The sequence below is a fragment of the Nanorana parkeri genome, unplaced genomic scaffold, assembly GCF_000935625.1.
Source record: "Nanorana parkeri isolate BGI_ZX_2015 unplaced genomic scaffold, ASM93562v1 scaffold1008, whole genome shotgun sequence".
Classification (NCBI taxonomy): Eukaryota; Metazoa; Chordata; class Amphibia; order Anura; family Dicroglossidae; genus Nanorana; species Nanorana parkeri.
Window position 1 is genome coordinate 152632 of NW_017307276.1, and position 12831 is coordinate 165462.

Genomic DNA, 12831 nt, shown 5'->3' on the forward strand with positions numbered 1-12831 from the left:
ATGTGTGGGGGGGGGGGGCCAAGAACGGAGGATTGTTAATATTTTTGTTATGTTTTTTTGTAACTTTATTTTGCATTAAACATTTAGCATGTCCTTTCATAAAATAATTTAAGAGGGTGTGTTTAGGGGGCGGCGTTAAGGCCGGGGCAGCGTAGGGGTTAGGTGGGGCAACTGGTGGCGAGTAACTCTTAAGGCCTGGCTACGGTGAAATTTTGAGCCCTGATCTAATCTAATATGGTAAAACTTAAATGTGCACATTAAGGAAATGCAATGACATCATTATATAAACCTACAATATAAGATCCTTATTTGTACTGTAGTCGACCATTAAACTGCTTTTATTGGCACATTTACAACTTACATCATGGGGCTACCAGCATTAGCACTGCTAGAGAAAACAAAGCCAGTGAATGTTCAACTTCCTAAAAGCCTTGTTAAACTGAACTAAGCAGATTATGAACCTTAAAAAGGAGAACTATGAGGCGAGTGAAAATCACTCAGCCTCATAGTTCTAGCTGACTTGTGACAATGAAACGGTCACAGGTCGGCTCAATAGATCGGGAAGTGAGCGAACACATACCGTCACTCGCTCCTCGATCCTGTCCCTGCAGAGATCGGTGACTGTCACTCACGGCTCCCTGCAGGGATTCCCTCCTCCCCTGTCCGATCCTCCAGCGCTGACTGGCGGAACGGATGGGGGAGGGTACAGCTGGCTCTGCCTCTAGATAGGCAGAGCCAGCTGTCACTCACTCCGCTGGGTGGATGCAGACAGTAATGTCGGGATCTGTCTCTGCTGCGGCGTCTCAGTATACTGCGAGATGTTGCTCTAGGTATACTGAGCTTTGGGTGACGGGAGGACGCTAGTTTGTGTCCTCCCGTAACCCTAAGGAAAAACTATGGGGAAAAGCCCTAACCCCATAGTTCTCCTTTAAAAAATGTCCACAACATAAAATTCTGACAGTGGTGCTAACATTCCACATCAAAAGAAAATTAAAAAAGGTGACATTTCATAAATATATTACAGGTTAGACAGTTTTACTAAATGCATTGTATATGCAGGAATAACACATCTACATAGAAGTAGTCCCAGAGGTAGCCACCGCACTATAATTGTAAGGTAAATGTCCGGGTGCTCATCCACAAATACATCCATACAAATCCAAAGTGGATATAGAGGCGTTTACAGGGCTTGCAGCAGAGAGAAGACAAGGCATTGACGTATTATTGTCAACAATTTCAAGCTTAGTCAGGTCTTCAGAAAGATGGACTGAAACATTGACAATAAAACGCTGATGCTCCGACTTCTCTCCGCTGCAAGACCCCCGAGTTACTCTATATCTACTTTGGATTTGACTACAGAGAAGTAGATATCTGTGTGCACAAAGTCCTCATCTCCAACTCAGACCTCTTGCTTTCAGCACTGATATATTACTTTTCTTTTTATTGCATTATCTGTGTATTTCAAAATAAGAAAAAAGGACAACACTGGTCACACAATTCTTTTCTGTGTGCCATGTTTACACCATACTTCAGCTGCGTTTCTTCTGCACAATGGACATGGTGCAAAAAAGACCTAAAGTTTGCCATACACACCACAATCAAGAGTATACAATCTCTGTATGATCTCCAAAACTATTTAAAAGAGAACTGTGGGGTAAGTGTTTTTCCCCCATAGTTCCCTTTAGGGTCACGGGAGAACATATACTAGGGCTGCAACAACTAATCGACATAATCGATTATTGAAAAAGTTGTCAACTTTTTCAATCATCGATTAATCGGCTTCTGATTGGTTGGCCCTGTTCACGGCTCCACACACCTCCTCCCCACCTCACGTTTGCCGCTGCCAGGCCCGCCCGCATCCGCACCTCCTCCCTGCCTCACGCTCACCGCCCGCCCAAATCCACGATCGGCACAGGGACGCGGGGAGAAGAAGTAAGGAGGAGCAGGTGTGGGGGGATGACAGCCACCGATAGACAGGCCCGATCTCAGAAACAAGTTGCTGGAATACTGCTCAGGTAAGCCTGCACTTTCCCCCACATGGTGCTCTATAATGTATTGCTGGGATTTGTATTCCTCTATAGCTGATGGTACATTGTGCTGTATATTATACATAGGAATACAAATCCCAGCAATACATTATACACTGTATGTATAATGTATTGCTGGGATTTGTTGTACTCCTCTATAGCTGGTGGTATTCTGTATTGCGCTGTATAGAGGACTACAAATCAAGGAATAATACATTATACAGCGCAATGCAGAATACCACCAGCTATAGAGGAGTACAACAAATCCCAGCAATAGTAGATTATACAGTGGTGCAATGCCGAATACCATCAGCTATAGAGGACTACAAAACCCAGCAATAGTACATTATACAGCGCAATGCAGAATACTGCCAGCTATAATGTACTGTTGCTGGGATTTGTTGTACTCCTCTATAGATGGTGGTATTGTGCTGTGTAATGTACTATTGCTGGGTTTTGGAGTCCTCTTTAGCCGGTGCCATTCTGCATTCATTGCTGTATAATTTTTTTTATTTCACTATATTGTTACCCATACTTTTTTCTTTTTTACTTCCACTGCTCCAAGCTTGCTCCTGTGATGGACTACAATCTTAATACAAACTAGAAGTCCCATCACTGGAGCCATTTAAAAAAAATGTATGTTATTTAATTTTTATCCGATTAACCGAACTTAATAATCGGCTAACTAATCGATTTTGAAAATAATCGTTAGCTGCAGCTCTAACATATACTAACCTCCTCTTGTGACCCAAAGCTCACTATATAGCGGGCTATTGCCCATGATATACTGAGGACGCCACAGCCGGGACGGATCCTGACAATACTGTCTGGATCCACCAAGCTGCGTAAGTGACAGCTGGCTCTGCCTTCATAGAGGCTGTGCCCACCCCCTCCCCTGTTCCTTCAATCAGCGCTGGAGGATCGGAGAGGGGAATCCCTGCGGGGAGCCGTGACTGACAGTCACCGCTCTCTGCAGGGAGATGATAGGGAAGTGAGCGAGCGACGGTATGTGTTCCCTCACTTCCCGATCTATAGAGCCGACCTGTGACAGCTTCTTTGTTACAGGTCGGCTCTAAATATTAGGATGCTTGAAAAGCACTCTCCTCATAGCTCTCCTTTAAATTAACACTAAAACAAGCAGACTTCCATCTACCATCATTTAAAGACATGGTTACTTTCACTTTTATTACACACCGTTACAGGAAAAAGGCTTTTGTAAACATAATTCCATACTAAGTGTCTAAAGCCAAAGTTTTTCTGCCGTGACAAATTAATCTTCAGTATTTAAACCACACCCCTGCTTCAAATTCGTTGATGGAGCCTAATCACCTAATCAAACAATCATAGTGCTTGATCCACCAAAGGATATAAAAAGCATTTCATATTCCATAGAAGTGCAAAACTAATTCGAATACTTGTTTTTATACTTTTTGTAATGGTATGAAACTGCAATATCATATGAACGGCACTTTTATTACAGCAAGTCTCCTCTGAGATTTTAGGGCGAGTGGGGATGAAGCACTGGACTGGACCACAAACTTTCTCTAGTGAGTAGAAGCAATATTTGGGCCTGATGGCTCTGTTCTGGCAGCTCTTCACAAAACGGAGGAGACTTCAAAGGGAGGGGATCCCCCGAATAAGAAATCCATGTGAATGAAGATTGAAGAGTGTCAGGTAATCTTCTCAAGAGTCCAAACAAAACAAAAAAACAACCTTTAATTGGTTTCACAAATGGTGACGTTTTGGAAGTCCCACATGTAAGAGGTCACCACACCACAGCTCCAGCTAGGGTGTCTGCTTCTTTCTGTGCTTCCTCACCTCCCAAAATGTGTAACCCACTGCCAGAGTCTTCAAAAGAACAAACGGTCACATGTCTGGTTTCATCACGTCAGTGCTTAGATTGGCATCTCTACAAATAAACCCCGGTGAGTGAAACACATTAAGAGGGGTGGGGCCTAGTCTGGGATTGCAACATGGACTTATATTGTTCTACTAATTCTAATTTCTGCTCAATGAGGGTGCTGGAGATCCAATCATTTGTTCTTCAAAAGTTTCTGTGGAACTGAAACAAGCTCAGATGGTCAGCACCTGGTGTTCCAGTTGTTGGAATCTGGATGCATTTTAAGTGATGGGACACTTAGAAAAGTGGCCCTCAAACTGCTGCACTTTGTTTGCATCTAACTGTTTCTGGGGCACCATTCCTTTTTACACACACACACACGACGTGGGCACCATTCCCCACACACACACACAGCAACGAAGGGGGCACCATTCCTGTCACACACCAACGACAGGGGCACAATTCCACACACACAATGGGGGCACCATTCCTCACACATGCCAACGACGGGGGGCACCATTCCACACACCCACGCCCCAACGAAGGGGGCACCATTCCTCTCACACACACACACCAACGACGGGGGCACCATTCCTGTCACACACACGCACCAACGACGGGGGCACCATTCCTGTCACACACACACACCAACGACGGGGGAGTGGCACCAGTCCTCACACACACACGACGACGGGTCACCATTCATCACACACACACGACGACGGGTCACCATTCCTCTCACACACACGACGACGGGGCACCATTCCTCTCACACACACATCGACGACATGGCACTATTCAACTGACACACACACACCATGGATTGCACTACACTACAATGCTGCATCTATTAGACTCATGTTTGTTATTTCTGTTTTGAAAACTTCAATAAAAAGTTTATGCACAAAAGCACAAAGCAGTTATCCTTTGGTGCTAAGTATAGAGAAGTGCCCCATGCCAGCGACTATCTCCCATACTACATTTATGTGAATAATACATTACCTGAATTAGCAGACTTGCTACATTGACCCAGGCTTTTACAGCGGATGAATCTGGTGCCTTTGTCTCGTGATATGTTCTACTGATTTGAAATGACTGGGCTCCCTTTCAGTCCTGTCTATAGATACTACACTAATCACTAATAATGAAGCCCAGCAAAGTGTGTTGTTCTTTGCAACTAATGACATTCCACCAGATACTATTCTAAAGCATCCAATCTGGTTAGATGACAGCAGCGGATCACTGTAACAGTGTCGTTTCTAGTTCCAGATCTTAGATGGGTGTAACAGGCAGCTCTCGATGCAAAGTCACCACATGAAAGGCTGATATTTACAGACATATTCTGATGTGTGCACACTGCATCCTTCACAAAGTATCTCTGCCCTGCAGAAAATGGCTACAATACCCCACCAGCCCTGATGCAGTTAGTTTGCTCGATCCTCCAAACCGTGTTGGCTCATTTCAAACAATAAAACAGACTTTTATAAAACAAAACTTCTGTTGTATTGGAACGCATAGCTTTTCCCAGCCTCAGTTAAACCCATCTATTAGAAGGAGGTTCCACAGAGAGATTGCCGACATGGTGATGGCATTCTAAGGGATGAAGGTTGCAGCATCACAGCAGACTGAACAAGCAGCTTCAACAAGTCAGCAGCTCTCAAATTTCTATCCAGACCGGATGCTTTTCAGCAGAGTAAAGCCAAGCAAACAGTTTATTGAGCAGCCATCTATATGAATCGATTTAAAGTGACATTAAACCCTCAGATTTTTTAACATAAACCAATACTGTAATGTGTGCCTTACTGTAATCCATGGTAGTTTCCCTTCTCTTTGCTGCTCTTCCTTTTAAATCCTGATGTCTTCTCATGCTTGGGGAGAACTTCCCTTTTCAGCTGAGTGCCTCTTCCTGTAGTGCTGGCTCAGGTTTCAAACCAACACACAGACACCATGTATCCCTTTCAGAGACAAAGCAGTCTGCTGCAAAAAATAAGTTCTGCCCAGCACGAGAACAGATACAGATTTAAAAGGAAGAGCAGCAAAGAGAAGGGAAACAGCCATGGATTACAGTAAGGCACACATTACAGTATTGGCTTATGTTAAAAAATCTGAGGGTTTAATGTCACTTTCATACAAATCGTTAACACCCATCGTTCCCTCTGTGGCACTTAATATGAGACCCTCAAGTATATGAGGCCCTCACCTGTGCATGAGATTAAAGTCATTGTACGGTGGTAATTACACTCGCCTCTGTGCTCCTTTTCATCTAACCTGCAGCTCCAACGTTAGAGCGCAGAAATACTCCCAGCAGCTGGATTCTACTCTGTGATCCCCTACAGTATGTGCGTAGAACACAGAAGTTTATCCCTGGTATCTGGAGAGATCAAAGGATTAGGACACTGCAGTAAGAGAAGCTTCTGGACCGGTACCCTAAGCTGCTGATCTGTATGCATGAAGCACAGTGGTGAGTTTTATTAAAAAGGAACTCCAGGAATCTACAACGTTAACCCTTGCAGTGGGGCTACCCCCGCACTGCAAGGGTTAACTGCTGCTTTTTCTGCAGAAATTAACCCTTGCAGTGTGGAAGTTGCCCCATTATGTTAACGTTTTGTATACCTGGAGTTGTTCTTTTACCCTACACTCACCTCAGTTTGATCATAATAAAAAGGTCCAATGTTAATCCTAAAAAAACAAACAAAAAAAACCCAAACAATTAAGGGGATCCAAACTTTTAAGTGTTTTACAGCAGCTAAAAGTCCAGACTTCTAATGAGCTCCAGCATGTTTGAAATGTTTCCTTGCAGTTTTATCTGATCTCCTTAAAGCTGACCCCAAAGGTGGCCCTTGGCTGGCAGTGTCCTATATCCCCCCCATTGTACCCACACTTTCATGCATGCTCCTAGTGACAGGACAGGACACACCAACTTGAGGACGTCAGGGGTGGACAGATGAATACAGAAAACAGGAGCCAAGCTCCATTACTAGCAATTAAAGAAAACCTCAAAAGTTGGATGCCTGCTGTCATTTTTAAGCAACATTGGCTACCTGACCCCTGGGATATGTCCAGTCCAGCCCTAAGAATTAGCTAGAATAAGCTATGGCTAGGAAGCATGTTATAGGTGCACAGCTTTTTGGTAGACTGAGTGGTGTCAGCCCTGCCCAGTATCTGTTGCTAAAATACTCAACCACTCCCACACTGAGATCTCTACAACATAAGGGCTAATCATTCCGTAATTAAACAAAAGCACTAGGGGGGCTCTTTGAGATAACACAGGAAGAGGACAAAGGATACACACAAGTATGTGCATATAAGGTACTGAGACACCTAGAACACCTATACATGTATAAGATCTGTGGCTGAAGGAATAAGGATGACAGCCCCTGAACATACTTCCTGAAAAGGCATGGCATCAGAGGAATTTCCCATATACTGATCGCAAAGTATAGGGAGTATGTAGGAGTGTTGATTCCATGTGAAAAAGAACTAGGATGGTGATTAGCAGAGTAAGCACACGGAACTCCTGGGAGTGGAATTTAATGTAAACACACATTCTTCTGCCAGCATGAGGTGTCCAAAGACATAAAACAAACACACAAAGGCTTCAGCTCGCACACACAGGTAATGCCTCTCATAGTAACAGCACACTACAGGAAGAAAAGTTTCTACACTGCTATGCTGGCTGCAGATCTATAACCAACAAGCACAGTGCCGAGCATCATTAACCCTACACTGCCTGAATGGGATCCAAACTGGGATTAATGGATCTTCAAGGTAAAACAGAACAATAAAAAGCACAGACTGGGAGCTGAACTGAAATATTATGTATAAGTTATACACGTATTGCTGACTTATTCTTCAATGTAGGAGCTGAAAGGGTGCTAGTGTCATGTTTCTTTACTGCCTAATAGAGTCATTAACCTGAAACAAGCATATGCATATCAGGTGCTGGGACACTTACAACAGTGGCCCTTGGTTTGCATTAATAGTTCTTGTGGCGCCATCCCTCCCCCAGGCACCGAGGAAGCAATCCCTCCCCCAGGCACCGAGGAAGCAATCCCTCCCCCAGGCACCGAGGAAGCAATCCCTCCCCCAGGCACCGAGGAAGCAATCCCTCCCCCAGGCACCGAGGAAGCAATCCCTCCCCCAGGCACCGAGGAAGCAATCCCTCCCCCAGGCACCGAGGAAGCAATCCCTCCCCCAGGCACCGAGGAAGCAATCCCTCCCCCAGGCACCGAGGAAGCAATCCCTCCCCCAGGCACCGAGGAAGACCGCCGCAGCCGAGACTGATCCCGACATTACTGTCGAGATCCACCCAGCTGCGTGATTGACAGCTGGGTCTGCCTATCTAGAGGCAGTCAGCTGTACCCGCCCCCTTCCCCCTTCGCTCGTCCTGTCAGCGCTGGAGGATCGGAGTGGGGAGGGAATCCCTGCAGGAAGTCGTGAGTAACAGTCACGGCTCTCTGCAGGGACATGATCGAGAAGTGAGCAAGCGTATGTGTTCGCTCACTTCCCAATCTATTGAGCTGACGTGTGACAGTTTCATTGTCACAGGTCGGCTCAAACTATGAGGATGAGTGAAAATCACTCACCTCATAGTTCTCCTTTAAGTTGGACCATGCTTGTTCCAGTTCAGTGACTCAAGAAAGGGTTGAGGATGACAGTCCCTGAGCATGTCCCTCCAAACAAGCCCCCCCCCCCATACACCTGGAGTGGAATGATCTCCTCAGGAAGTATGTGGAGAGAAGCAGGCAGGTGATGATCACAGAAGTGCAGAGTGGAGTCCAGTGTACACACACTTCCACCTGCCAGTGAGCCGTCCATAGACAAACACACAGAGCAGACAATGACTCTCACCTTGGCAGGAGAGCCGCTGTCAGGCTGAGCTGTTCCTCCTCCACGGACAGCCCCGTCACCTCTCGCCTTCCACACCGATGTCACTGACCCGTCCGCCGTTACTGCCGCTCCAGCCTCCGTCACAGACGTCATAGCCCCTTCAGCTGGCTGTGATCAGGGGTAGCCCCCAGAGCAGAGCCCCGCACCGCATCCAGAAACCGGGGACTTGTTGCTGTGAAGAGTCCTCTCCACCACCTGAGACACAGCGGTACGGGTCAGCACAAAACCTGACGAGTCGTACTGGGCAGCCGATACACTCAGTCCGCTGCGATCGTTCCGTGTACCAGGTGTACACAATCTATACCGGAAGCTCTTAGGCGATTTACTGCAATACACTTCCCTAGCTGCGCATAACCACGCCCACAGCTCCTCCACAAGCCAATCGGCGCTGCGTGCGAAGCGGTCGGGAGGAGCGCTCTTCCCAAACTTCCTCTCCGGGATGACAGGCGCGCTGTGATTGGTGGATGAGTACAAAGCTGCGCAGCTTGTGCTCTTCTGGAAGGTGAATACAGCATGAGCGGTCTGACTTTGTGTGTGAGTTGAGCAGCCAAAGCCTGGCTCATTTATAAATCTACGAACGCAGAACAGTTGGAGTTTAAAGTGCAACCAAAGGCAAAACTTTTTTTCTGGTTTTAGATAGAATAATTAAGTTTTATAACGCCTATCAGATTTTTAACTGCCATCCGTGTCCCATTGGGGACATTTATTTTTACTTCCTGTCCCATAGCCACAACAGGAAGTGAGAGGAAATCCCTCCGAAGAGTGGGAACTCTGGTGATCAGCAGGGTCATTAAAGTAGTATTAAAACTCTCAAAGTTTAATCAATAATGAATCCTGATCAAATACACATTGCGCAGCAAAGTATTTTTTTAAAATGTTTCCCCAAACCCTTACAATCATCATGTTTCTAAACAGCTGCTTCCAAGTCTCTCAGCTCAGCTTCCCTGAACTTCCGGTCCTGTACAAGATCACAAAGGAAAGTGCAGACTCCAGCAGCTGTTCATTTACTACAGAGGTCTTAAAGTACCGGCCCACGATGGGGTTGTATTATTTTATATGTGGGGGGTATTTGTTTAATGTGTATGGGGGGAGTTATTATTTTAAATCTACAGGGGTAGTAATTCTCTATGGGGGGGCGTGTATTATTTTTCATGTGCAGGAGTAGGTTTTTTTTGTATGGGGGGAGGCGGAGTGTATTATTTTTTATTTGCAGCTGCGTGTAAACGCCAGCACACCACATGTAATGGTATGTAATATGATTGCATGCAGTTGGGAATCAGTCACTCTCCCTAGATGCATCGATTGTGCATCCAGGGAGAGTGTTTTCTAACCGCATGTTTTCATATCACTATTACATGCGGTGTGTGGGCGTTTACATACAACTGCTGTCACCTGATCATTAGCTTGAATGGGTGACAGTTGCCGCTTGGGATTTCCCTCTTGCAAGAAAACGCAAGTTCCTGATGCAGGAATCCCTAATCACGCCTAAACTTACAGATATGAATGGGGCCTTAATGTGTGTGTGTTATGGTGTCCGTAGTACCATATCGCATATAGTTACATTTTATTTTGGAGTATGAAATATGGCAAGCGGCCACCATGGGAGAAAAACATTTGTTGAGTGACACCCGGAGTTAATTGAGTTTGAGACACCTGATCTAGTAGCTTATAGAGGGGGGGAGTGGCTGGATTTGCTGTGTCTGTGTGTTTGTGGAGACGCTCACAGCTTACAAAACACACAAGGGTGACTGCATAGCACTCTGCTCGAGAAAGGAGCCACCCTAAAACAGGAAGTCGGGACCAGTGCTCAGGAGACCAGCTCATTCTGCAGGAAACTAAAACTTTTAAACATCAAGGAGCAGCATCCATTGTAAGGGATTTCATCAGGATTTCACTCACTGACAATGGTCACCAATACAAATCGAGAGAATAAATTCAGCTAATAGTGACAACCTTACAGATGTTCTAATCCCTCTCCACTCCAAAAACTAGTTCTGGTGACCCTGCTGACGACTAGGAATTTCCCTCACAGGTATGTAACATGTTATGGCAGTGGGTACCACTTCAGGGTAAACTCCATGCTACAGGCATAGCAGAATGAAAGAATGAGTGTGTCTATCGAAATATTCACTATTGCACCGATATAAAAACTGTTATTCACTGCAAGGAGGAGGCACTGAACATGGGGAATATTGGATTCATGTTTTTTCAATAGAAGTGTATGGTGCTGCCACTTGCAGTCAGGCCTGTCTTTAACGCAGGGCAAAAGGGGCAGTTGCCCTGGGCCCAGTTATTGTTGTGGGGCCCAAAGCAGCCGCCCCTTGAGTCTGCACTGCTCGCTCCCTACCTGGGGATTCGGGATGTCAGTGTCCCGTCCCGTCTCCGCCCTCACCCTCCTGGTTTCCCTTATCTCTCCAGAGATAAGACAGACAGCAGAGATCAGCATATCGGGACCTTTGTCTGCTCTGCCTAGCAACTGATGATGCTGATGGGCGAGCTGTCATAATTTACGTACCTCGGCCCGCCCATCACATCATCAGTTGCTAGGCAGAGCGGACAAAAGTCCTGATCTCTCGATCTGCTGCCTGTCTGCAAGTAACAGCAGGGGGGGATTAGGGAAACCAGGAGAATTAGGGGGGAGAGCACGGGGATCACAGGCTCAATAACAGACTCTTATCCCCTTGCAGACAGGCAGCAGAAAGGGCGTGGCTTGGTGGGTAGGGGCGGGGCCCAAGAAAATATTTGCCCAGGGTCCAATCAATATTAAAGACTGCCCTGCTTGCAGTGACGAGTTCCATTAGGAAAATAACAAGACTGGTAGGAAAAATTGCATACCAGAAGCATTGAGCTAAAGGTACCAATGTGCATCAGGCACCTGGATCTCAGAAAGGACAGCACAAGGGGTAAGTGTGATTAAAGGAGAACTATGAGGTGAGTGCTTTTCACTCAGCCTCATAGTTCTAGCCGACCTGTGACAATGAAACTGTCACACGTCGGCTCAATAGATCGGGAAGTGAGCGAACACATACCATCGCTCCCTCACTTCTCGATCCTGCCCCTGCAGAAAGCCGTGTCACTCACGGCTCCCTGCAGGGATTCCCCCTCCCCTGTCCGATCCTCCAGTGCTGACTGGCGGAACGGACAAGGGAGGGGGCGGGTACAGCTGGCTCTGCCTCTAGATAGGCAGAGCCAGCTGTCACTCACACAGCTAGGTGGATCCAGACAGTATTGTCGGGATCCGTCCCGGCTGAGGCGTCTCAGTATACTGAGCTTTGGGTGACGGGAGGGCGCTAGTTTGTGTCCTCCCGTTACCCTTAGGAGAACTTTAGGGAAAAGCCCTGACCCCATAGTTCTTCTTTAACATAGTTACATAGTCAGTCAGGTTGAAAAAAGACACAAGTCCATCGAGTTCAACCTATAGAGAAAAAAAAAAGAACACATGACACTTCCCTCCACCCCCCTCCAAATATATTTTATGGATCTCACCTTTAAAACAAAGATTCTGACTTCTTGCAGGAAATGTTCTAGTTAGCACGTTTCATACATAATCGCCTTTTTTTTTTTTCTTTTCCCAACTGTCACTATTCACAAGCTGGGCATTTGCCTTATACAAATGTAGACTGTCATCAGCATGCCATGGCCTACATTGCTATAGCAACTGTGCCATGTATTATGACTAACTCTGCCTGTGCCTACATACAGCTTCATTCTAGTGTTCAGAGCAGGCTGCCTGGTGACAAAAGCTGGAATCAGTGTGTATTCCTCTGTTGCACACATTCTCACCAAGCATAATATGCAAAAGGTTGAAGAATTTGTAAGTAACATATATTGAAATTAAGTAGACAAATGAAATACATAACTGTTTAGAAGGTATCATTGTATTGCCTACATTGGTCATTTCTCAAGTAAAATGGCATCACAAATAAACAAGGCATACCACAGGGCTAGTTCACACCAGATGCCGTTCTGATGCAGTCCGTTCAGTTTGGCTGCTGCAGCCAAAATACATCACAATGCTTTCCTATGGGATTTCTGGTGCTCTATTCACACCAGTGCAGTCAGAAAAAATACTGC

At 45.9% G+C, this 12831-nt stretch overlaps 1 protein-coding gene across 1 annotated transcript in view; it reads right to left on the reverse strand.

Annotated features, from left to right (window-relative positions):
* ATP2C1 (ATPase secretory pathway Ca2+ transporting 1) overlaps positions 1–8954 on the reverse strand; it is an 85249-nt gene extending 76295 nt beyond the window's left edge. Inside the window, exon 1 of the mRNA XM_018567113.1 lies at positions 8719–8954. Within this exon, the coding sequence (XP_018422615.1) occupies positions 8719–8850 (132 nt within the window). The 5' untranslated portion in view covers positions 8851–8954. The remainder of the gene's footprint in view (positions 1–8718) is intronic.
* Between the last annotated feature and the right edge of the window lie 3877 nt (positions 8955–12831).